This window comes from Rana temporaria, chromosome 5, assembly GCF_905171775.1.
Source record: "Rana temporaria chromosome 5, aRanTem1.1, whole genome shotgun sequence".
In the NCBI taxonomy this organism is placed as follows: Eukaryota; Metazoa; Chordata; class Amphibia; order Anura; family Ranidae; genus Rana; species Rana temporaria.
In genome coordinates, this window is record NC_053493.1 from 301,364,889 (window position 1) to 301,390,755 (window position 25,867).

Consider the following 25,867-nt stretch of genomic DNA (forward strand, 5'->3'; position numbering starts at 1 on the left):
TTATTTAGGCTTGTTTTCATCTGGTGGTCCTCTCAGGAACACACTTTCTGTCCTAGAGTTACAACATTCACTCATATTGTATCCGAGGAGGAGCTGCGTTGTCATTCTAGGAAAGGAAACGCCGGGTCTAGAGAACTCCTCCTTCTCAGTTCCATAACTTGGGGGAAGGTGTTCTGTAGTGCACTGATGAGAGCTGGGCACCTTGCCACAACAAGATTTCACAGGCAGAGAGCACAAGGATGTGATGAGCTCAAATGATTTCTGGCAAAGTCAAAAAAGAATTGTAACCACTTCAGCCCTGGAAGGTTTGCCCCCTTCATGACCAGGCCATTTTTACGATACGGCACTGCGTTACTTTAACTGACAAATGCGCAGTCGTGCGATGCTGTACACACCCCCCCCCCCCCTAAATAGAGCTTTCTTTTGGTGGTATTTGATGTATCAATGAAAAAAATCAAATTTCTTCATCAGTTTAGGCCAATATGTATTCTGCTACATGTTTTTGGTAAAAAAAATCCCAATAAGCGTATATTGATTGTTTTGTGCAAAAGTTTTATAGCGTCTACAAACTAGGGAATATTTTTATGGAAAGTGTAAAATAGATCAATAATAGAAAGTCCAAGTAGAATCTTTTCTAAAGTGACTGGTGATAAGTAGAAGTCATGCAGGTGCTGTAGCGTGGAAATAAGTAGAAACACCTCCACCAATGGTAGTAATGGCCGCTCACCTCACAGATATGACCCTCTGCTAGATAAGGTCATAAACAGCATTCCCATAAGGGTATCTCCAAAGAGGAAATCCAGCAATGATATATATGGTCGGTATATTTAAATGTATAGATATGAAGCTGGTAGCACAGAATGGCAGTTCATGGCTGCAGAGCCAGTCTGTTGTGTAAAGCATCCACATCCAGCACAGGTGAGATCATTCTATTTTACATTTACTCTCAGGAATTTTAATTGAATCCCAGTGTTCAGCTGCTTGCTTTTTTATGTGGTTTATTGCGCTGATTATATTTTCTACTTTGAATATTTTTATGGAGTTGTTTTATTTAATTTTTTTTTTTACTAGTAATGGCGGCGATCAGCGATTTTTAGCGGGACCGGGACATTGCGGCAGATAAATTGCACACCTAACTGACACTTTTTGGGGACCAGTGACACTAATACAGAGTGATCAGTGCTAAATAATGTGCACTATTACTGTACTAATGACACTGGCAGGGAAGGGGGTCAACATCAGGGGCGATCAAAGGGTTAAGTGTGCTTCTAGGAAGTGTTACATAGGCTGACCGCCATTCTGCCTCTCCTGTGAACAATTTCTGGTGGCTGGCGGCCATCAGGATCGCCGGCCCCGCTGCTTAGCTCCCACTGTGTCCAATCACAGCGGGAGCAGGTTGCTGGCAGCGCACACGCACGCCCCAGACCCACTGTACGAAATCGCATACCTGTACCTAAATTTGCGCAGGAACCTGCTGCAGTAAATTTGCGGTGGGCTGTCCAGAATCGTTTTGGGAGACAAAACATAAGGAAATGTACGTCTGTTGTAGAGGTGTACTGTGTTTTTGTTTTTTTTTTATAAAAATTTTACCCCCAAACTGCTTTTTAAAGTTTTTTCAGAATGGGCTTGCTGGGTACCCAGGGAATTACAAACATTTTTCTTAAAGTAAATTTGCCATCTTGGGTTGTTTGATTTAACCTGCCCGTTGTTTAGATCCCTGGTACCTAAACTTGTTGGTATATTTTTATTCATTGTGGACAGTTTGCCATGTTTTGTTATGCTGTTTCTCTTAACAAGTAGCCTGTGTTGGTATAATGTCTCTAAAGTTGGTAAATCGGATTGAAATGGAGTATTTAACATAATTTATCATTTATGGTGAGCTTGTTATGTCCACCAATGTGTGAAAATGGCCATAAAGGTCTATCTTTAGACCAGGAAATACTGTACATGCGTTAGTCAAACACTATTTAGATTGGAGAGCCACTTTTAGTGGTAAGGGTACTGAAGTGATTCCATGAATTGTGACATCAATTATGTAATCGAGTATACAGCACTAACAGTCTCCTTTCTTTAGGAAGGATGTTTATATACATGTTTGTCATGTTTAACATAGGTCATTATTTAGAAACTACACGGGGACCTTATCTCTTTATGCTTCCCCGATTAAAGAGCCCTTGGTCCCGAAACTTTTTTTTCACAAAACAAAAACATTCTGATTATATACTGTAAGCCTGTCATTATATCAGGGGAGGAGATCCAGACTCTCTATGGAGCTTTGACTACATCCCTAGACCCATAGGCATAGCTTCACCTTAGAAACTTTCTAAAAATCTGTATCTGGACATAACTTTATTAACCCACCACCCACTTTAATGTTGTCTGTAAAGAGCAGACCCCCAGGACACGCTTGCTCTCTTACGTCATGCAACCCCATCGTGAGGGAACTAAAGTTAAGTAAGTAGGGTTCCTCCTGCCTCGGCAAGATTGAACAGCTCGGCATTCCTAGGAAGGGGGTTCTCCTGTCCTCCTTCCCTTGTGGGACTCGCTGCGACTGGGGTGTACCTTTTTGTAGGACTACAGGTGCCGGTTAGGGGCTGTGGGGTTGTCCAGGCCCGCTCTCTGTTGGGGGTAGTCTTTTTTTCTCTGGAAGCCTCCACCGTGGCCTTCTCGTCCACCTCGCTGTGTTTGGGCGCCATTTTGGTAGAGCCGGCGCCATTTTTCTATTGCCTGTGTTTTAGCAAGGGAATTCCTATTGACGGTCATTTTGCCGTGGCCGCGCTGTGACGCAGGTCAGCATTGCGGGCGGCCATTTTCTTGTGGTCCGCACCCTTTTACTCTGAGGCATTCGTCCATTTTGGAGTGGATTTTTTGGCCTCTAGTGCTGGATTAGCTTCCTGAACGGATCGAGCAGCGCAATTCTGGCTGGGTTGTGAGTCCCCTGGGTAAAACCCCCCTGTCATACCTGAGGCGGCAACCGGTGCCCCTGCACCTGCGGTTCCCTTGGATACTCTGTCGGCAGTCCTGAAGTCATTTCTTGCCATGGTGGAATCGGCGTTCGGGCGTAAGGGGGTAAAAAGCGCCCCCTTCCCCCACCATCTTCCGGGGAATGCTCTGACTCTGATTTGGCTGCGACACAGGACCCAGTTCTGGACTGTCAGAGGATGCGGACCAGGACCTTCCCTATGAGGAGGATCCCTTGTGAGTGCGCTTATCAATGCTGGGAGAGACTATCTCATGCGGCAGGATACAGCTGAGACATCCACGCAGGGCTCTCTCTTTTGGAACCTCTGCCCATCATTATTTCTGAGACATTCTGACTCTCTAAGGCAGCGTTTCTCAACTTCAGTCCTCAAGGTGCTCCAACAGGTCATGTTTTCAGGATTTCCCTTAAATGAAACGGCTGTGGTAATTAAGGCAGTGAAACTGATCAAATCACCTGTGCAAAATAATGGAAAGCCTGAAAACATGACCTGTTTGGGCACCTTGAAGACTGGAGTTGAGAAACACTGCTCTGAGGTGCCCTTTTTATACCCAATAATGTTACTGACCTGCTGCCAGTTAACCTAATTACAGTACCCCTTGAAATGTTCTACATTTTGTCATGTTACAATCAAAAATTGTAAGTAAGTGATTTTATGTGAGAGACCAACACAAAGTGGCACATAAATGTGTAGTAGAAGAAAATAGTTTTACTTTTTTTTTTTTTTTTTTTTTTTACAAATATGTGACAAGTGTGAGTCAATACTTTGTAGAACCACCTTTCGCTGCAATTACAGCTGCAAGTCTTTTTGGGGATGTCTCTACCAGCTTTGTACATCTGGAGAGTGAATTTCTTGGCCATTCTTCTTTGCAAAATAGCTCAAGCTCTGTTAGATTGAATGGAGAGTGTCTGTGAACTGCAATTTTCAAGTCTTGCCACAGATTCTCAAATGGATTTAGGTCTGGACTTTGACTGGGCCATTCTAACACATGAATATGCTTTTGATCTAAACCATTCCATTGTCGCTCTGGCTGTATGTTTAGGGTTGTCCTCCACCCCAGTCTCAAGTCTTTTGCAGACTCTAACAGGTTTTCTTCTAAGATTGCCCTGTATTTGGCTTCATCCATCTTCCCATGAACTCTGACCATCTTCCCTGTCCCTGCTGAAGAAAAGCATCCCCACAACATGATGCTGCCACCACCATGTTTCACGGTGGGGATGGTTTGTTGAGGGTGATGTGCAGTGTTAGTATTCCGCCACACATCGTTTTGCTTTTAGGCCAAAAAATTCAATTATGGTCTCATCTGACCAGAGCACCTTCTTCCACATTGTTGCTGTGTCCCCCACATGGCTTCTCGAAACCAATTTTCCACCAAATAGCAAGAGGTAGGAGCCTATAATAAAGCTTGCTTTATACTTTTGCCATTTACTGACCCAGAAGCTGATGAAATAAGTGCTATATGTAGACAACATGATAAGCATTCTGGGAACTGCACAACCCAAAAGAAAACTGGAACCGCTATGGGTTGCCCTCACTAGGAGCAGTAATGTTATTTTTTTTCCCTACCTGTTTGTTTTTTTTAAGCCCCCATTCTGTTAATTTGGATGACCAAACACAGTTCAAAGCAAACTTTTTCCCAACACACTTGGATGGTGGAAACTAGAACTGTCAAATACTATATTTACTCCTGTTCAGCCATTTTGCCTACTTTGGAAAATCCAACAAAATGCATAACCACATGGCTGGTTAGACTGATCCCTGCTTTAGTTAGAGATATCGGGGTTTTAACTTACAATTGTTGTACACACACACACACACACACCACCTTTCAGTTCTTCTGGTGTATGTCTGTCAGACAAGTGCTTTTGTGGTGAACAACTGCTGAGAACGTATCAGTTAAAGCGGATGTCCGCTGAAAAAAATATATTAAAAGCCAGCAGCTACAAATACTGCAGCTGCTGTCCTTTTAATATTAGGACACTTACCTGTCCTGGAGTCCAGCACCGTCCGCAGCAGAGGATGAGCGATCGCTCATCACTCTGCTGCCCCCCGCCATCCGCGGTGAGGGAACCAGGAAGTGAAGCGCTCCGGCTTCACTGCCCTATTCCCTTCGGCGCATGCGTGAGTCGCGCTACACCTGCCCATTGGCTCCCGCTGTGTACTGGGAGCCGAGTGTTCCCAGAACACAACAGGGGGGGGGGCAGGGATGGGAGGTGACGTCATGCCCGCAGTTTACCCGAGACTGTGTGGCCAGAAGTGGGTGCAAATACCTGTCTTTAGACAGGTATCTGCACCCCCCTCCCCCCTGAAAGGTGTCAAATGTGACACCGGAGAGGGGGAAGGTTTCCGATCAGTGGGAGTTCCACTTTATTGTGGAGCTCCGCTTTAAGAGAATGACAGTCTAGATGAGCAGATATATCACTGAGGCCTGGTTCACACCTATGCATTTTTTTGTGCATTTTCTGTTTTTGCAAAAACGCACTGCAGTCCATTTCCTATGGATGATGTTCACACCTGTGCATTTTATGGAAAGGACCAGGGACTTTTTGTGGTTTTTGGTTCCATAGACCTCAATGGATCAAAAATGTCTATTGAAAAATGCAAAATATAATTTTTACGTTAAAGTATATGGAATGAAGCAGGGGTGTTTTGTGTTATAAGGTGGCATGAAGTAGGATACACAGGCCATTGTAGCAGTGAGACAAGGGGACACTTTGGTTTTGAGTTATTATGTGTACAGTCCAATTTATGTTGTGTACCTCTGTAATATATGTTTATCATTTTAAGGAGGTAATGACCACCTATTTTGTAAACACTGCTATATTATGTTGACCCTGTTCATTCCTGAAAATTTTTAATAAAATGTATATTTGGGGGGGAAAAAAAATATGAAAAATGCAAAATACACCTAAAATCTGCAAACCGCAACCTGCAAAGGTGCGAACCAAACCTATGAGCAAATGGCATTGATACATCTGCCAGTTTTTTACTTCACTATGAGGGACTACTGTTACTTGTCAACTCCCCACATGACCTGATCATTCCAACCGTTGCCAGATATCCTGTATCGGTTTGTGTATGGGCACCTTCTGTTTAATGTTAATTTAGACCCCTGTTAAAGAACAACAATTAGTGAGACATATGTCTACCTTCAACTTATCTGCCAAAACCTGCCACGGTCTTCTCTGCGCTTCGACTGAAGGGCATGATTAGTTTGAGTGGAAAAACGTTTTGTTTGTTTTTTCCAGTGAAAAAGCAGGATTGGCTAATGGTTGCAAAAAAGTCTTTCAATGTGTTGAAAAATCTTTTAGCAAAAAGGTTTGTTTCTGATGATTTGCCATACTTGCATTTAGTGGGCTTTGTTTGACTCACCCACTGAGACGGGAACTTTTCATGCAAAAGGGTCGTAATTAGTTCTGCTGAATTTAGATACGTACTAATGAAACAGTACTTTAATTGCATTGAATTGATTGAACATGCATTACAAATACGGTCTGAACTTGTATTGGTTATTACCGTAGTTGCTCAAAGCAGTCCATAAACTGGTAGCTTTTCGTACCAACGTTTCATACAAAATATCTCGTCAATACATTCTATAATGCTTGATAAATATCATTGAAACATTTTGTTTGCTTTTAACATTTAATTTTGGCATGAATTAAATTTCCGAAATGAAATCCACATACACAGTTAGAAATTCATTCATTCCAGAAATGTTTTCATCCTGATCTTGTGTGTTTTTTGCCACAGTGGTCAAAGATTGTGAATTTGACCCCATTAACTATTAGAAAATTGGATAAATGTTTAGAAGTGTAACTTTTCTAAATTAAAATTCCACTTGTGTATGGCCAGTTTTATTAGAGAGGATTGCCTGTTTTAAATACAGGTCTGGTTTTAGAGTGACGTACTGTAGGCAGAATTATAGGCGAAATATTTTGGTTCATTGGGAATTTGTAAATGACTGACAAACACTCAGGGGAAAAAAAAGGCTAAACGGAAATCTTTTTATGTTTTGGATGTTTGGTTGCCTTTCTTTGGATGTTATCTGTATTCTTATTAGTGATTTGATTGGTTTAGTTGGCTATCCTGATGTTTTTTGTAGAACACTTTACGGGTCCATGTACACTGGGATTAAAAAAAAAATGCAAGTTCTTTTGATAGAATTTTGTTTTTAATATAGATTGTTTTTGTACAGGCGTTTCGAAGCAGTTAGGGGGTCTTTTTTTTTTTTTTTGTTTATTTATTTTTTGCCAGAAAACTCCTTTTTAAAAACACAAACGAGAAGAGTTTTTTTTTTTTCTGCCTCTAAACGCTGAACTTAAAATATGTCTCTAAACATCCATGGATACATAGGAGAATATTGAGCTGCTTCTACAGGCTAAACACAAAACTCCTGTAGAAGCAACATTTTTAAATCCAGTGTGCATGGACCTTTATACTTTGCCATTCTCTGCTTTGTTGCAAATGTCTTTACACTAGTGTGGAAGGTAACTGACATCCGCTGGTTTGGTTAACCTGGCTTTCTCTGAGTGATGAGGTGCTATGTATTTATTGGTGTGACACACACCTCCACAGCTGGAATCCTGGTACAGTTTATGCCACTTATTGTATGTATATTTTTTTGTGTATACATTTACAGTGTGATAAACACAACAAACATGGATTTTTTTTTTTACCACTACTAAAGGACTTTACTTATTCTGGACTGTACAGTATTTTCTGCACAGTCCAGAATACATGAAACAATATGTGTAAAAAAACAGATTTTATTTGCCTTCAAAAGACAAGTTAAATATATAACCCAACTTGGAGTCCTAGTCTGTGTTGCAGCGTTTCCTGTATGTATATCCATATATCCAGACAGAATACAGTACCTGAAGTGAGCAATCATGCAAATGTGTGGAATAATTAGTGATCCATGGACTTATTAGTGATCTGATGTTTTCATGGGATGTAGCCCACCTTTCATTGTGCTCATTGGCTTGTTCAAGAAAAGAGTAGAAGCAAAGGTGCTGCCACAAGAATAATGGAATTGTGGAATGTAATAATATTTTTTTTGAATTCTTCTTCTTGAACTATGCAGTTGTGTTTACATGGAATTTAATTTTTTTGCTTTTGTCCTTGTGAAATACAATTGTTCTTGTACACATGTAGAAGAAATGTGGGTAGTACCTTTGATATAACCAGCATTGTTTTAGTTGTAGATATTCATTTAGGTGCTTATATAACATGTGTTGATAAAAGGATATGAAATGAGCTTAAAAAAAAAAAAAAAAAAAAAAAAATATATATATATATATATATATATATATATATATGTGTGTGTGTGTGTGTGTGTGTGTGTGTGTGTGTGTGTGTGTGTGTGTGTGTGTGTGTGTGTGTGTGTGTATATATATATATATATATATATATATATATATATATATATATATATATATATATATATTTATTATAGAAAATATGTCCATTCATAGATCCTATTTTATAATTTATCATGTGTATATTGTGCACAAAAGCATAAGGTACCATGCACTTCAAAATTGGGCCCTTCTACCACCTGGTAAGCAACCCCTGACATGTCAGATGGCGTGTAATAAACACAAGCAGGTTAATTAACACAGGCTGAAAACAGGTCAGCTGCTTTTACCTTACTTTTCTTTTGTTCACCCAAAGGGTTCTTTATTACTGGTATGTAACAATGTTTTAATTTGGTGCAGAAATTGTAATGTCTAAATGTACCAATTTTATAAACTTCCTCCTGTGGTAAGCTTATTTACAAAAGACGCATACAGCGTAAAGCCCAGAGATTTCAATTTTTTTTTATGTTTTTGTTTTTTTGAGGCGTTTTGTTTTTTATTTGTAGTACATATTTTCTTTTTATTGGATATTTACAGTTTTTTTTTTCTGCTTTGATAATTATTATTTCACAATGTTGCATATTGATACAGTTCAGAAATGGCCCAGTTTTCAGCCTTTGCTAATGGTAACACTCGTTGTAGGGTGAATGAAAAATATCTTGATGTATTGCCAAAAACCTTAAAAATTGCCCTTTTTATTGAGGGGAAAATTCAGTATTGGAACTTGCATGCAAAGAAACGTGACCAATTGATGACTTTTATCCAAACAAGTAAAATTTTATTGCATTTTCCACTTACAGTAAGACAGAGGCCACATTGTCATGCTTTATTAACATCTAAAGAAGCATTCCACTGCAGCATTGTGCTGGATTGCCAGCGTCTCCTGGATGGTGTAGTCCTCAATGCAATCCTACAGCTGGTTGAAGGGGACCAAATCCATTGAAGAGGTGATTTGGTTCCATTTTACCAGCTTTAGCAAAGCATTGCAGTGAAGTGGCAGTTGGGGGGGAAAAAAAGATATGAGCAGAAAAAGCATTGACACAGGGTGCATAATAAAAAATAAATACATATATATATACATGGCAGCAGCTTGTGTTTGACGGTTACAGCATTTTCCGTGCTCTATACTAGACCATTTGCTGCAAGTATACATACTGCAGTATCTAGGCATGAATTTGTATTCCGCTGCCAGACAGACGCTGCTAACTCGCTCCGCCATCCCTCACACCACATGGTAATTGATATGCAAAATATTGTAAAGGAGTTAATGAGAATAACTACACCTGAACCTTTTTAGCAGTATTAAACATTTTTATATATTTTAATACCTAGGTATGTAACAATGACATGCTTTGGAAATCTATAAAATATTTGAATAATGAGTTCTTTGCTATTCCTTGTATAGCGTGTCTCATGTGTAAAGGGATTCTTGTGTAGCCAGGCATGAAAACATTACAGTAAAGTAAATGTAGAGCTTTTTACTGATGGTTTGTAGGATTAGAATCTTGTACAGAAACTGGTAATGTGTTGCATCTTTTACTGCAGGGATTTGTTTGGTATTCTAAAGCACGCGAGGGATTGTTGTATGCAGCATTGTAAGAGGTTATTCTCATAGTATTGATTATTAATTTATTATGTTATTTGACAGCATCATCTCAAATTCTAACAATACTGCTTCTACTTCCTAGCATACAGCGCTATTCTACCACATTTCTATGCTATGCGTGTTAATGTAAATCTACTCCTTTCGTCATTCATGGCCTAATAGGAACGTAGCAGGTGTTGTGTCTCCCTGAACCGAGCAATAAAGTCAGCACTAAAACTGGAAGCTATTTATACCCGTTACATGTGAACTGCTCTACAGATCCAGCTGCTCAAGTGTGCTCTTGGATGGCAATTCACTTTCATGCATTTGCCATATCAGGGCAAGAAAGGGCCATGGAAAAAAAAAAGCACTGCAGCATTTGATAATGTCAGCATCTGTTCCCCATGTCAGTCAGGCGTTTGAAATGTTTGAGTTACGACCGTGTCAGCACATGCTCAGAGTTCAGACTGTACTTGCTTTAAAAGGGAACAGCTGATCTAAGTGATGGATTTGACATTCTAGAGTGACTTCATATCCTTTCAGCTAGAGGTTCTGCTGGTTGACTGAGCGGAATCTCAAGGTGGTATACTTAAATGTATTGCATGTTCATGGGTTAAAAAAAAAAAAACTTTTTTTTTTTTAACACATTATGCATTATTTGTGTGTTTAAGCCAAGTACTATTAGGTTTATTTTATATAGCAGTGTTTAGAAATGTGATCATGCCCAAATAACAGTAACCCATAGCAACCAGCTTTAAATTTTTCGGTGGGAAGGTCACTTGGGAGGGTTTCTGGTTAGTTACTGCACTTTGCTTCTCTTTAATACTCTGCATCGGCTTACTGAATGAGCCCAGCTACGCTATAATGCAGAGTCTAGCAATGTATTTACATTGTCATTCTTGGAACTTTTTACCATTTGAATTTTTTCTTCGTCTAGAAATAAATCAATGGTAAGAGTTTTAGTAAAGTATAAAGTGATATTCTGTTTTCAGTTGGAATATCAGCAGCTGTATTCTAAGTACACACTTTCCTGCAAGGGGAAAAAAGCTTTATATACCTTTTAAGGGAAACTTGGAGTTTAATTTGTTTTACACTGAGCTTAACAAAATAATTCTTTGTCAGATGTGCCCATCTGTGTCTCATCAAAGGTACATAATGTCCATTTATAGCTTTGGTTGTCTGAATCCTATTGTTTTGTTGAGTTTAACTCTGTGATTGCAGACAGAGGCCTTTGGTAGTGCAGAGTGCATCAAACCTACAATCGTGTGTCTTTTCCCTAAGATATACAAATGTGGACTGTTGGCTATTCAGCTCAGTGTTTTATGTAAACGGTTAAAAAGCATACTTTGACACCTACTCTATGAATATAATGTGTCGGCATATGTGCATCAAATAAGGCTATTGTGAATATATCCTTTTTTTTTTTTTTATCATTACTGGCTTTTACTAGGCCGAAACTGGTTAATAAAATACAGAATATGTGTAACTATTTAGTAGATAATTGAAATAAAAATTGAAATAAAATTAAAATAAGCTTTGGGGTCCTGTGTGGCCATGTTTCTCTGCAGTATATAATCTGTAGACACATGCAGACACATGCAACTTTCTTCTTAGTGTTGAAAAGTAAATGTGTATTAAAATAAATATGTATAATATAAATATATAATATAAATAAGTAAATATGACTGTACAACAAAAACGGATTGATTTTCTTGGTTTTGTACCAGAAGGAAAAAAAAAGTAAAATCAACTCAAAGGTCAGCAACTATAAAACAGTTTAAAGGATACATATCGATGTAATAAATGCATGGTAAAGCCCCCCTAACTGATTACCTTGCTGTTTTTTCTAAGCACAGTGTTGCAGTGTAAGGAGGCCCATTAGATCCCAGGGCTGTTTGCACCTGGAGAAAATACATACTTCTTTACATTCCATAGCGTTATATGTTCATATGGGTACATAAAGAAGTATGTACTCTACACAGGCAGGTAGGTCATCAGAAGAAGCTGCAAAGGAAAGGAAACTTTTTTTTTTTTGACAGTCATTAAATCTGAAACAAACGGCTACATGGCCTAATGGTACTGCATTGCTGTTGTAAAAAAAGGCCTGTAAGAAAATGTGTCAATTCGATTAGCTTTGTTGCTTCTATATAGTTTACTTATAAGACACGATCTGATCACATTCTAAAAATCCATCACTTAGAACTTGAAAACAAGAAAATGCAGAAGTGCAAGTACTTTAAGAGATAAGAATTCAAAAAAATACTTTACATGATTTGAGGCTCAACTAGTCCAGTTAAATAAAGTTATGTTAAATATATTAGCAAGTACAACACACTACCTTGCTCGACCACAGTAGAAAACGCTGTGCATTCTAAATGTCAGGCCAGAACGTCACATGCAGCAGCAAATGCAAGACTAGACTTTTTTGTGGCATATTTATTAATTAGCTGAGGGACTCACCTGCATCTGCCTCTTGCTAGTCAGCAATCTTTTTTCCTTTGTACTGAAGACTGCAAATATTGTATCTCGCCATGCTCCCCTAGACACCGGCTTGCATTCTGTAATCTCAGAAGCACTGAAATGACCGGAATGATGTCACACTGCTGGTGAGCTGTCACTTCATTTGTGTTTCGTAGAATTAGTGTTTTTGAAATGCAGACAGCAGGCTCCTATTTCCAGAAGGCTCTTGAAATTAACAGCGCTATGGGTTAGGTGTCCCGAGAAAAGGAAAGATGAGCCAAAGTAAAATTCCTGCAGAGCCTGACAAAGCTAGTGCATGCAGCTGATAGAGAGCAAATCAGAGAGTAGCTGGTGATATAGCACAGTAATACAAGGAAAAACAGCATTGCAGCATTACTATTACAGCATACACAGTCAGGATTTAAATAGTTAGCAAACTATTCAGACTGCCTTCTCCCCAGACACAGCGCCCACCTCACGTTTTCCATTTACGTGAACTTTTTGCATGGGTTTTCATTTGCTGCTGCTATATTACAGCGGTGAATGTATCTGTGTATAGATATTTTTTTATACTATTATTAAAAGCTAGATTTCTATTCAGCGCAAGCTTGGTGCAGAATATTGTGACTTACAATATCGTAATAGCTGAACTGGAAGTTGTAAGTGTCATTTACATTTTTTAGCAGTCATGCATGCAACATAATGTTAGTAACCCTTTGCTATCCTGGTCATTATAATACAGATTAGGACAATATAAAGCATAGACAGAGCTTTTGGACCTATGTGGATATTGTCAAATATGTACATATTATAATAAACTAAGCATTGGCAAGGTCAAGTCTTAAATGTTCACCTACTGTTTTAGTAACCCATTAACTTAGGGAGGGGAAGCACACAGTAACTCACCTTCCATTGTCACTTTAAACTCAAGAGCATCTATAAGTTGGAAAACTCATTGAAGCAGTGCACCTGATTAATGCAGCGCGGTTTATGCCACGTGGCAAGTGCTTTGCCAAGACACCAAACATAAAAGCATCAAGGGGTTAGTATGGTTTTCCCATGCTTGAAGAAAAAAATTCAATGAAGTGTAAAACTTCCTTTGTTTGCAAAAAAAGAAAAAAAAGTTAGTTTTACGTCTTTCCTCGTTTAACAGTGCATCTTGGTTGATTTCTTTTGTTGAAGTCCCCGGATTGAACTGCAAACAAATCAGTTGCAAGCGACTTCTCCTTGGGGTCAGTGAAGCCAGTTAGCGAGGTCAGGACTCCCACATGCAACTATAGAGATGAGCCATATCCCCCCCACTCAAAGGGCACAAGCTAAACTGTTAGAGCTTTATAGGCAGCTAAGCATTTGAAACATGCAATCCCAGGCAAACGTTCCCTCTAGTGCCTCTCTCTTCCCTGACCATATTTAGTCAACCATAGCAAAAAATAGTCTCTCAGCTGTCGATTGTCGATCCAAGAGCTCTGGGAGCTCCTATCATGCTTTCTGCTTATTGATTGTTCATCCTGCCGAGCCCCAACACTGCTTTGCCATTTGTTCAGCTATTTTTAGCCCTGCCAAATAAAGCGGTCTCTCATGTTTCCACTTATATTACTCATATTTTCACCGAATGCGTACCGTTGCTCCTACAGCGTGTTGTGACTGTCACTAGAATGTTGCAGAGTGAGCCTCAAGTCTTTACAGATATGAAATTAATAACCCTACGTCACCATAACAAATGGGGCAACAAGATTTCTGGATGTCAGAAGTGGAGTGTGAGCTGAATAAGAATGCTTTTCAGCTGCATTGCTATTCGGCCAGTCGGAGATCTGCTGTGCATACATGTCACACTTTGTATTCTGTTCATTCAGATAAAGAATTGTATTCTGTAGTAAGCCAACACTGGGTGCTCTATTTTCACATTGATATTTAATTTGTTAATGATTAATCAATACTAAGTATGCACCATGGTTACTGGGCACGAGGGGTAACTTGTATTAAAACAACCGCAGTTTAGTGTTCTCATCTCGCTTTTCTAACTTGCAAGGACATACTGATCCTGCAGTAATTTTTTTTTTCCCTTAGCAGAGCTCTAAATACATACTCATTTTTGTGTGTAGTTTGGCCTTTTAACCATTTTAGTGAAAAACGTGGTCATTGTGTAATGGACAAGGAATTGGCTTGTTACTATTTACAGTAGCTTAGTGACTGGACTTGCAGCACTGGGGTCCTCTCTTCAAATTCTGAATAGGACATTGCATGTAGTTTGCATGTTCTTCCTGTAGCTGCATGGGTTTCCTCCCACAATTCAAACACATGCTGGTAATTTTATTGGCTCCTGTCTAAATTGGCCCCCAGTATTTATATGTATACATGTAAATCAGGTTGAGCAAAAAAAAAAAACTCAAATCCCTGCAGTAACGCACGCGATGTTGAATGCAGGGACCTCTCCCGCTGAGAATTTGTATTTCGACAGCAGGGACTCCCCCTGTAAGAATACACTGCTTAGTGCTGCAACACGCTGATTAACCTCTTTAACCCTGGAAGGTTTTACCCCCTTCATGACCATGGCATTTTATGTGATGCAGCGCTGCGTTGCTTTAACTGACAATTGCGCAGTCGTACAACGCTTCACTCAAATAAAATGAATGTAATTCCCCCCCCCCCCCCCCCCCCCGCACAAACAGAGCTTTCTTTTGGTAGTATTTGATCACCTCTGCTGTTTTTTTTTTTTTTTCTTTGCGCTATAAACAAGAGACAATTTTGAAGAAAAAAAAAAACACTTTCTACTATAATATCCAATAACAAAATAAAAAAAAATCGAATTTCTTCATTAATTTAGGCCAATATGTATTCTGCTACGTATTTTTGGTAAAAAAAAAAAAGATTCCCAATAAGCGCGTATATTGATTGGTTTACACACAAGTTATAGCGTCTACGAATGATGGGATATTTTTATGGATTTTTTCTACTAGTAATGCCGGCGATCAGCGATTTTGTTAGTGGGACTACGACATTGCGGCGGACAAATCGGACACCTATAACTGCCGAGGTGTGATGTGAAGGGGGAAGAGAACACTGTTATGGGCAGGGCCACATAGCAGTGTCCTCTACCACCCTTAACATTACCCCCACCCGATCCCTGCGTTCTGAGCCCAACGCATTCCCGAAACCCTGCCTTCTGCATAATAAGATATGTGCAGTGTGCATAGGAATTCGTTCATATTTTTTTCAAACTGCAGTCTGGCCCACCAACAGTCTGACGGACAGTGAACTGGCCCATTGTTTAAAAAGTTTGAGGACCCCTGTTCTAGGATCTCTTCTGTTATAAAAGCCCTGCCTGTCAGTTGGTTTTTACAGAAGAAAGTTTATTACCACTTTAAATTCATGTCTGTTACGACGCATTGGCTGTGTCTGTACAGCCACTGCATCCCAGTTTACATGAATGGGACTGCTGAACACCAGTACATACTGTGAAGCGCGTATGCACTTCCGTACTGCCATACAAATGAGTCCTTAACATGCAGGCTGGTGTCTCTTTTGGCAGTCATTGAGGTCACAGTGGGATGCGATGTTTCTAGTGTAAGTGAATGGAACGGTCCACTACACAGTGAAAGTGCCATACATTTTGGTAAAACTTGCATTCTTCTGTACATTACTGCATTACACAGGTCTAAAGGGGGCCTAAAAATATTAAACGTGACCTGTTAAAAGCTGGTCATACTCCATACAGTTTAAATTGTAAAATGTCCTAGACAGAGGCGGCTCTAGGCTTTGTGAGGCCGTAGGCAAACGTTAGACATGAGGCCCCACTCACGCCCATAATGGATAAAAAAAATTCAAGCAAGTATATATGGCTGCAGAAAGATGTGTGGATCTAGCACACAGGCGATCAGCACCACTTCCAGGGCACCCATCAGACATATGCAGCCAACACAACATCTGGAACCCAGCAAGGTGACAACCCCTCTAGGATTTTCAACTGGGAGAATGGGAAGGGGGTCACTGAATCAATCCACATACACAGAGGAAGGAGAGTGGGGGGGGTCCCAGCGCAGAGAGAGGGAGGGTGAGAGGAAGAGAGAGGAAGAGCAAGTGAGGGAGAGAGGGTGGGGGAGGGGAAGGCAGAGAGAGGGCGGAGAGAGGGGGCAAAGAGAGAGGGGAGATAGGGAGAAGAGATGAAGGGGAGATAGGGAGAAGAGATGAAGGGGAGAGAGGGATCTCTAGCCCCGTCCATGTCTGCAGCCCCTCCTGTGTACCAGTCTGCAGTGCCTGTCTGTGGGAAGATGTGTGTGATGCTTGATACGGTACCTTTCATGACAGCAGGATGTTCATGACGGCCAGTAGCAGGCAGGGTCCGTTCTCATTCTGGGTGGGGACAGTGTCCTGCTCCTTCTAGAGGACCTGTTTGCTGTGAGATGGAGTGGTCCCGATCATCTTTACCTTCCACTCGTCAACTTTTTCCGGCCCCAGTCAGCCTGTCCTCCAGTCCTGGGAGGTCTTTAGAGCTCTTCTCCCTCCAGAACTATGGATCCTTGCAAGCCTTGCTGCTCAATTTGCCGGCCAGGGGAAAATTGGGACAAAAAATAGACTGAGCAGCCTGTGATAGCGGTGCCTTCCTCGCTCCCCAGCCTGAGACCCCCCTAGCAGCCGGAAGGAAAAGAGGGGGGAACCTAGCTGAGCTGCCAGGGGGTGAGGGGGCCAGAAAAGAGAACAGGGTGGCGGAGAGCACAGGAGTGAGGCTGAGAGCAGCAGATGGGGGGGGAGGAGGAGCGTGTGGAGGGCAAGGGGGGAGTGGAGAGCACTGGGGGGGTGTACTGGCGGGAGTGAAGAGCCTGGCGGGTGCAGAGAGAACGGGGAGGTGATGGAGAGTATAGGGGCCAGAGAGCACTGGGGGAGCTGGATAGCACAATGTGGTGGAGAGCATGGGGGGAGCACAGGGGGGGTGGGGGTTGTTGTAAAGCACTAGGGGGAGCTGGATAGCATAGTGGGGTGGAGAGCATGGGGGGAGTCGGGGAGAAAAGTGGGGTCTGGAAAGCACAAGGGGGGAGCTGGAGAGCACTGTGGGGGGAAGCTGGAGAGCACAGGGCAAGTTAAAAGCACAGGGGGAGACAGGGAGTGCCGCGGTGGGGGTTCAGAAAGCACCTGGGGAGAACTGGACAGCATAGAGGGCAGAGAGCACTGGGGGTGCAGGGTAGAACTGGGAGGGGTTAGGGAGCATGTGGGGAGCAGAGAGCTCTGGGGGGCTGGAGAGCAATGTTGGGGGAGCAGGGGGTTGGAGAGCACTGGGAGGGAGTATGGGGGGGTAGACAGGGAGGACCAGCGAGCACTGTGGCGGGGATATCAGTGTGGGGGAGCCAGGGAGCACAGAGCACTGGGGGGAGGTGAAGAGCTATTGGGGGGGTGACGACTGGACATTACTGTGAGGGGGAGAGCCAGGGAGCACAGAGGGGACCAGAGAGCACTGCGGGGGATCTACAGAGCAGTGGGGGGGGGGGACTGGACAGCACAGTGGGGGGAGCACAGAGAGGACCAGAGAGCACTGTGGGGGGGGGGGAGAGCACAGGGGGACTGGACAGCACAGTGGGGGGAGGGACAGGGCAGCACAGTGGGGGGAGCACGGGGGCCAGAGAGCACTGGGGAGGAGCCAGGGAGCAGAGGGGGTATGCAGGGAGAACTGGGAGGAACTAGTGAGCACATTGGCAGTAAAAAGTTGGATAGGAGAAGCTCCGGTGGATGGATCACATCCCGGCGCCTGCTGCAGCCTGACCGACCCCCCCCCCCCCCCCCCCCGGCCGTGCCGCCCTCCTGTGTGCCTGGATGGGAGGGGCGGCGGGGACAGTTGCACATGGAGGAATTGATCTTTCCATATTCATCCTGCAGCCGCTGAATGACTGCTTCTTCTGCGGGCGTTCATTGGCTGCAGAAAGAATATGGAAAGATCAATTCCTGCATGTGCAGCTGTCCCCGCCGCTCCTCCCATCCAGGCACACAGGAGGGCGGCACGGCCGGGACACACTTTCTTTCTGGGGGGTCGGTCAGGCTGCAGCAGGCGCCGGGATGTGATCCATCCACCGGAGCTCCCATCCAGGCACACAGGAGGAGGGCGATCCCATTCTCGCTGGGCGGTCGGCCAGGCTGCAGAAGGCGCTGGGAGGGGGATCCATCCACCGGAGCTCATCCGCAGTCCTTCCCCTTCGCAGATAGTCAGAGGGCAGGGATAGTTTGCGCCGCCTTGCCTGACTCGAAAAGTTAGCCGGTCAGACGTGAAAAAGGCAGGTGAGCGGCGCAAGCTGAATGAGCAGCTCAGCTGCTTTATGTGTCGTAATCCTTCCTGTTGATCAGTCCAGTGATGAGCTGAGGCAAATTAGGAGGCCGCAAGGCCCCTGTGAGTGCGAGGCCTCAGGCGGCCACCTAATTAGAGAGCCGCCTCTGGTCCTAGATCTTTGTCAATACCTTTTTTGTATAGTGTGGGGGGGCCTATCTGATGGAATGTATTGAAAGGTAGAATTATGCAGTACAACAGCCTTGGTAAATGTAAAGGAGATAGTAAAGAGATTGTACCATCCATTTATAACATGTGTCAATCCTATTTACATTGCAGTATTTTGACCCCTGCCAAGCACTCTGCAAATGTAAAAGTGAGTACTGCAGGGCAAAATTGTAATCCATTCATAATTTTCTTTAAGGCTTCTGTATTCTTCAGTTGTTTTAGAAATATATCAAGAAATTGAAAAATAAGCACCAGCACTTTTTACAAAATACATTTGTTTTGAAAATACTTATTTTATGTTTACTTTAATGTTATGGATTATTTATTGTATAGTTTTTATACAATTTTTTATGTACAGGGTTTTTAGCAGTGAGAGACAGTAAGAGTCGGTTCACATAGGGGCCGCACGACTCGGAAAGGCGATCTGCCCACGACTTCAGAGGCGACTTGCAAAATGACTTCTGTATTGAAGCCAATGCAAATCGCCCTAAGGTCATCCCAAAGTAGTACAGGAACCTTTTTCTAAGTTGGAGCGACTTGAGTCGCTCCTATTAGAAAGGTTCCTATGTACAGGATGGAGCGCGACTTGCTAGGCGGCTAAGTCGCCTGACGAGTCGCGCCTGTGTGAAACGGCTCTAAGCGATCATAATACCGATCATAATGTTATAGCTTAGTAATTGAACCATGCATTCAAACCGGTAAAAGTGATCTCTGGTGGTTTTTGTCTCTGGCTCTTTGCTCATTTCTCTTTGCCTTAGTGAATGAGCCTGCTTTCTTTCAAACATGCTGTTTGGCTTTGGCAAGCTGGCAATATACAATTCACAGACTACCATATTAATGTGTCTCCATACAGTCATGAGAAAACATATGCTTCTCTTTTTTAGTAATAGCTTTTGAATAAAATGTCCTTGACAAAAAAAATAAAATAATCACTTTTGTTTTTACTGAATGAAAAAGGGTTTACGGTAATTTCATGTATAATTCATTAAATATACATTGGAGTGTTGTTCGTTGCATCCAGTCAATTGGCTTTATGCAATTAGGAAAATAAGCCACTATCTGTTTACCTCTACTTTTTAACTCCTGTTTCCTTATTTTAAGTAATTTTTCACAGCAAGCAAGGAGTTATGTATAATAGCTTAATAAATGTTTGTCTACTCTCCCTAACGAAAAGTAGGCTGACGGGGAATATGCAATATCCTAGTAAGGAAGAGGTTAACATACCTGTGGGTGGGTCATCTTGTGTATATTTGTCACTGTCTCATTAGTCTGAGGGTGAGCTAACGAGAGTCTATAATTAGAAGTTTCAAGCGTTGCTTTTTTTTTTCTTCAATACACAAAACGTGCATGGCTTGGTTGCTGGTTCCCAGTGTCACTCTGAACATCTGTCGTTTTCTATAAGTGCATACTCGCAGAGTAAATTACTATCTACAGGAGGCATGTGTCACACAATGCTATGTGTAGTCACAGGTTGCCCTGTCCACTTGCTAACACAATTTAAAACCTAGAAACATAAGCATGAGATGTTTACTACTTTCACCAGCTAGGGCTTTATTTTGGAAAATGTTAGACGTTGCCTTTGCTTAAAGTGGACCTCCAGCTACAGACAATTATACAAATATGCAAAACTGTTATTTTTTTTCAATAGGCTGAATACACTGTATTTATTGGCGTATAACACGCACTTTATTACGCTAAAAATTGATGGTAAAATATATATATATATATATATATATATATATATATATATATATATATATATATATATATATATATATATATATATATATATATATATATATATATATATATATATATATATTTTTTTTTTTTTTTACCAATGGGGGGGGGGCGTTTCGCCCAGGTGCCACCCCGCCAGCATACTTTACAGTTAAGAAAACATTAGTGCCAGTCCTTTCTCATACACTGCTCCTCCTGTGCCACCCTCAATGTAAATGGAGGCCTCTAAATACCTCAATTAACGCTGCTCTTTCTGGCCGCTCTCCTCCTCTTCCCACTCTGCCTCCTTGAGTGTAGCTTTTGATTGGAAGAAGAGAACGGTCATGTGACCATCAATGAATCAGCAGAGAAGAGCAGTCACATGATCGGGTACACGAGAGAGCTGCGTTGAGGTTTTTAGAAGCTTTGATTTACAACAGTGACACAGGAGGAGTGGTGTATGAGAAGAGGCTGACAGTAATGTTTTCTTAACTTTAGAGTGTGCAGGGGGGCTTTATAATGAATGGGGGTCCGTGTAATGTGCAGGGGCTGTGGAAAGTTTTTTTTTTTTCCCCCTGAATCTTCCCTCTTAAAGTTATGGTGCGTGTTATACGCCGATAAATGCGGTAATAACATAATACCTGGTCCTACTGATTAGATATGCCTGGCTACTCTGTCATGTCTTGCAAATTAGGGTACTCTACAAGACATAAAAATCCTCCAGAAGTATGAAATTAAAGTGGATCTATAGGCAACATTTATTTTCCCATTTTGGATAGAGTAAGGGATGGTTATAACCCATGTCTGTTTTTTTTCTTTTCTTTTTTTTGCCATCTTTGTCCCATTTGGCTTTTTCTTCACTTGTCTTATAGCTAAATCAACGTGAGGGAATCTCTGATTGTCACCAGAACTAATGTCCTCATTGAAAGATTTACCTTCCTGTTTCTGGCGACGGCCCAATAACTGGAATTTTCTATGAAAATAGAACTAAAAAGCAAATTTTTGTCTTGTTTTGTTTCATTTTGGATAGAGTAGGTAAGGGACGGTTCTTTTTCCTCCCAATTCCTAGTCAAGACGGGAAATGAGACAAAATCTCTCCAATGATCTCTCCAATAATCCCATTGTAAGATTTCCCCTCTATTCCTGTTCTGCTGACCACTGTCAGAGATAACAGTAACCCGGACTAATAGAGAGGGGGGGATCTCCCTCTGAGTGAAGGAGTGCCAGTGTGACTGAGGCCTTATTCTTTGGCGATGCAGAAGCCCAGTTTTTTTGGATAATAATGAACGAGCATAGGTTGTAGATAACTTACATTGCACTGCCCAGCTTTGTCAGTTCACAGATGGACACATTCCAGTAATCCGTATACAGGCTTCCCAGTCTAGATATCTTTTTAATGCTGGTCTACTGGCTCCTGGGAGTTGCTGAGTCATGTACTCTGAACATTTTGCAATAATCAAGCAATGTATAGGTCAGAAACTACTTTAATTCCACTCTCAGATGTGTCATAAATCTGTATTCCTTCTGGCATTTTTTTTTTTTTTTTAAGACTATAATTTTTTTTTCCTTTACCTGCACATTATTCAGTCTACAAAAATAATAAACAGTGAAATTTATAAACATGCTGTCTTCCTGTACAGGATTTTCAGTACACCGGGGTTCACAGGAACACAGAGACCTGACTGAAATGTTACACAACATCTCAATGTCGGCACCACTGTATGGCATCTCCGTTGCAGCCCATTGCTGCCGTAGTGGTGGTAAAATTCTGAGCACAAATGATGTCAGGTGGCTTTTCATTATTTGTGCCTGGCTAGTGTAGATATTAAGCAATAATCCTTGCCCTTCCAGGCCTGCTCACTGCTATGTTGTGGTTGAGTTTAAAGCTGTGGCACCGCGTTGGACAGCAGAACGCGTTTAGGAAGTTGTTCCTGTCCGCTGAAGGATAGCATAAGCATTTATACATGTGCTAAAAAGTTTTACGTTTTGATGGTGTAATCTCTTTACATGTTTTATGGGTCCGAAGATTTCATTGTATTCAGTTTTTTTTGTTTGTTTTTTCCCCCCGCCAGCGCTATGCGTGTCCTACTTTCTAAATTGCCTCGTCCATGGATCGTTGATGAGAAGAAGGATGATGGATACACTGCATTGCACCTGGCAGCACTCAATAATCATGTTGAAGTTGCTGAATTGCTCGTTCATCAGGTATGTTGTATGATTCCCTGCACACTTTTCCTTTTTATAAGTACTGTCCTTTAAAGGCCCTTGCTTTGTAACTTGTTTGTCATTTTTTTTTTTTTTTTTTAAGGGTCAGTTTACTCAATACTCACTTTGTTTTTACATCTGTTGGGCATGAGATCTTTGAACCTGGGTTTCCAGGTCCACCAAGAACACTGGGTCATTGGCACTATTCTGTCTTTTTGGAATTTTTGGTGATTATGGAGCAGGCCATAAATATGAGCCTACCAAATTATGGGGTGTAGAGCTTAGGAACTCTGGTGACAAGATTTCAGATGTAAATTGCAAGTAAAAAAGCCAGTATATGTGACTAAAGCCATTAGCAATGACCTACTATCGAAAAATGTGTTTTTGGTGATGTGTTAAGTGGCATATTTTTTTCTAAAACAATATGTACTGTATTTACTGGATTAATATATATGTTTTAATATTTTAGGATGCAAATCTAGTATTGAGTTGAGCTGGATCTGTTTTTTTACCACTTTACCAGCTTGTCTTGCTTTGCCTTTCAGGGCAGTGCAAACTTGGACATTCAAAATGTAAATCAACAGACCGCTCTTCATTTAGCTGTTGAACGTCAACATACACAAATCGTCAGGGTAAGTTGCATATTTCAGTCAGTCTGGCTTTTAGTTTAAATAGTTTTGGAATAATTAAAGGCCAATTCAATCCAAAATGGGCACTTCAATTTTTGGTGGGCACTGAATGTTTAAATTTAACATTTTCAAATAACTATTGAGGACTCCTTGGGTGAGATTTTCTTGTGATAGTTTTTGTTTCTATCTCTGCCCACAAAACCATAATTGCAGTTGAACTCCTTGTACTATATGTATTACTCTACAGAGTACCCATCGGGGTATAAAATACTATCATTTGATTTTGGCTGTGGGAGTGAGCTGGAGCTTGTAGTTCTTTTGGAGATTTTGCTTTACCAGAGTCATTCGAGTAAAAACAGCTTGTAATTTAACCTTGCAAGCAGCTTTTTTTGGCCACAATATCCAATGATATTTCTAAATATTTTTTGCTGAGGACACAAATACAAAATGGTTATTTTACTTGGACCCAAAAACCCTTCACCTTTTTTCCATCACTACACCCCCCCTGCTCCCCTCTTCTATCACTGCTTACCCAAAGTGTTAAAACATGTGTGTGTGTATAGATATATTTTTATTTATTATAAACACACTTTTTTTTTATCCTCAGTTCCCTCTTCTTGGTCATGGCAAAAAAAGTTTTTCTTAGTTTGTTATAACATTTTGTAAATAAGTAATTTTTCTCCTTCACTGATGTGCGCTGATGACTCTACACTGATGGACTGATTACATTCATTGCACTCATCAGTGCAGATGTCCCCACTGAGAAAAAACGCTTATCAGCTCGGCTCTCCTCACAAGCTGTCAGTGTGAAGAGAGGAATGCCAATGACCAACACTTCCTATGTATCCTGTGATGAGACACAGCTGATCACATGGTAAATGGCCTACATCATAGACCCTTTACCATAATCGGTGATAAGGTGTGTCCGAGCTGCACACCACACCACAGATCGCCACGTGCACGAGCGGCTATTCCGAAGGTCATCCTATGACATACACTCCAAACAATGAAACCCCGCCCGGCCGTCAATCTGTTATAGGCTGAGCAGGGATCTGGTTAACCACTTGACAACCGCCCCATAGCCAAAGTACGGCTACAGGGCGGTTGCTTAACTCTGGGAGGCCGTTAATAAACGGCCTTCCAGAATCGCGCTCCCGCACGCCCCCCTGGGGGCGCGCGCACATGGGAGTGTCCGTGACAAGAGGACCCGTTGCATCACGGATCACGGTAAATCGCCGCTGATAGCAGCGGTTTACCACGTGATCGCTACGTCCAATGACTGAGCGATCACTTGTAAACAAACCGGCGTCATGTGATGATGCCAGTTCCTCCCTCCCCTCTCTGTACCGATCGGTACAGTGTGAAAGGAGAGGGGAGAGAGCGGAGGCAGCAGCAGTGCTGTGGGCTGGATCTGTGACAATTGCAGTCACAGATCCAGCCATCCATCCCTGTGCAATACTCTGCAATACCCCATGCGCAATACTCTGCAATACCCCCTGTGCAATACTCTGCAATACCCCCTGTGCAATACCCCCTGTGCAATACTCTGCAATATGCCCCCCTCTCCTGCTTCTACCGACTCAACAATACGATCGAAGCCAGGATTGTTTTTTTTTATTTCAGCCTAGAGGTGAGATGTGGGGTCTTATTGACCCCATATCTCACTGTAAAGAGGACCTGTCATGCTATATTCCTATTACAAGGGGAGTTTACATTCCTCGTAATTGGAATAAAAGTGATCAAAATTTTTTTAATTTTTTGCGGAAAAAACGTGGCAAACTAAAATAAATAAAAGTAAAATGAACAATAAAATATATATTTTTTTAAAGCGCCCCTGTCCCCGTGTGCTTCGCAGAAGCGAACGCATACGCAAGTCCCCCCCCACATGAAAACGGTGTTCAAACCACCTTCTCTGTAACTAAAAACATATAACCAGTAAAAATATTTAAATCGTCGCCTATGGGGATTTTTAAGTAGCGACGTTTGGCGCCATTCCACGAGCGTGTGCAATTTTGAAGGGTGACATGTTGGTTATCTATTTACTCGGCGTAACTTCATCTTTTATATTATGCAAAAACATTGGGCTAACTTTACTGATATATTTTATTTTTTTAAGCACAAAACTTTTTTTTTTTTTTAAATACGTTAGAAAAATTGCTGCGCAAATACAGTGCGAGATAAAAAGTTGCAACGACCACCATTGTATTCTCTAAGGTCTTTGCTAAAAAAAACATATAATGTTTTGGGGTTCCATGTAATTTTCTAGCAAATAAAAGATTTTTACATGTAGGAGAGGAATGTCAGAATTGGCCTGGGTGCTCCAGAACGCCTGATGGTGCTCCCTGCATGTTGGGCCTCTGTATGTGGCCATGCTGTGTAAAAGTCTCACATGTGGTATCACCATACTCGGGAGGAATAGCGTTTTGGGATGTAATTTGTGGTATGCATATGCTGTG

General features: G+C 41.7%; 1 protein-coding gene across 2 annotated transcripts in view; it reads left to right on the top strand.

The window, feature by feature from the left end:
* MIB1 (MIB E3 ubiquitin protein ligase 1) overlaps positions 1-25,867 on the top strand; it is a 110,462-nt gene that overhangs the window by 63,968 nt on the left and 20,627 nt on the right. For both annotated transcript variants that reach the window (XM_040354055.1, XM_040354054.1), the window contains exons 13-14: positions 22,650-22,782; positions 23,328-23,414. In XM_040354055.1, the coding sequence (XP_040209989.1) occupies positions 22,650-22,782; positions 23,328-23,414 (220 nt within the window). The remainder of the gene's footprint in view (positions 1-22,649; positions 22,783-23,327; positions 23,415-25,867) is intronic.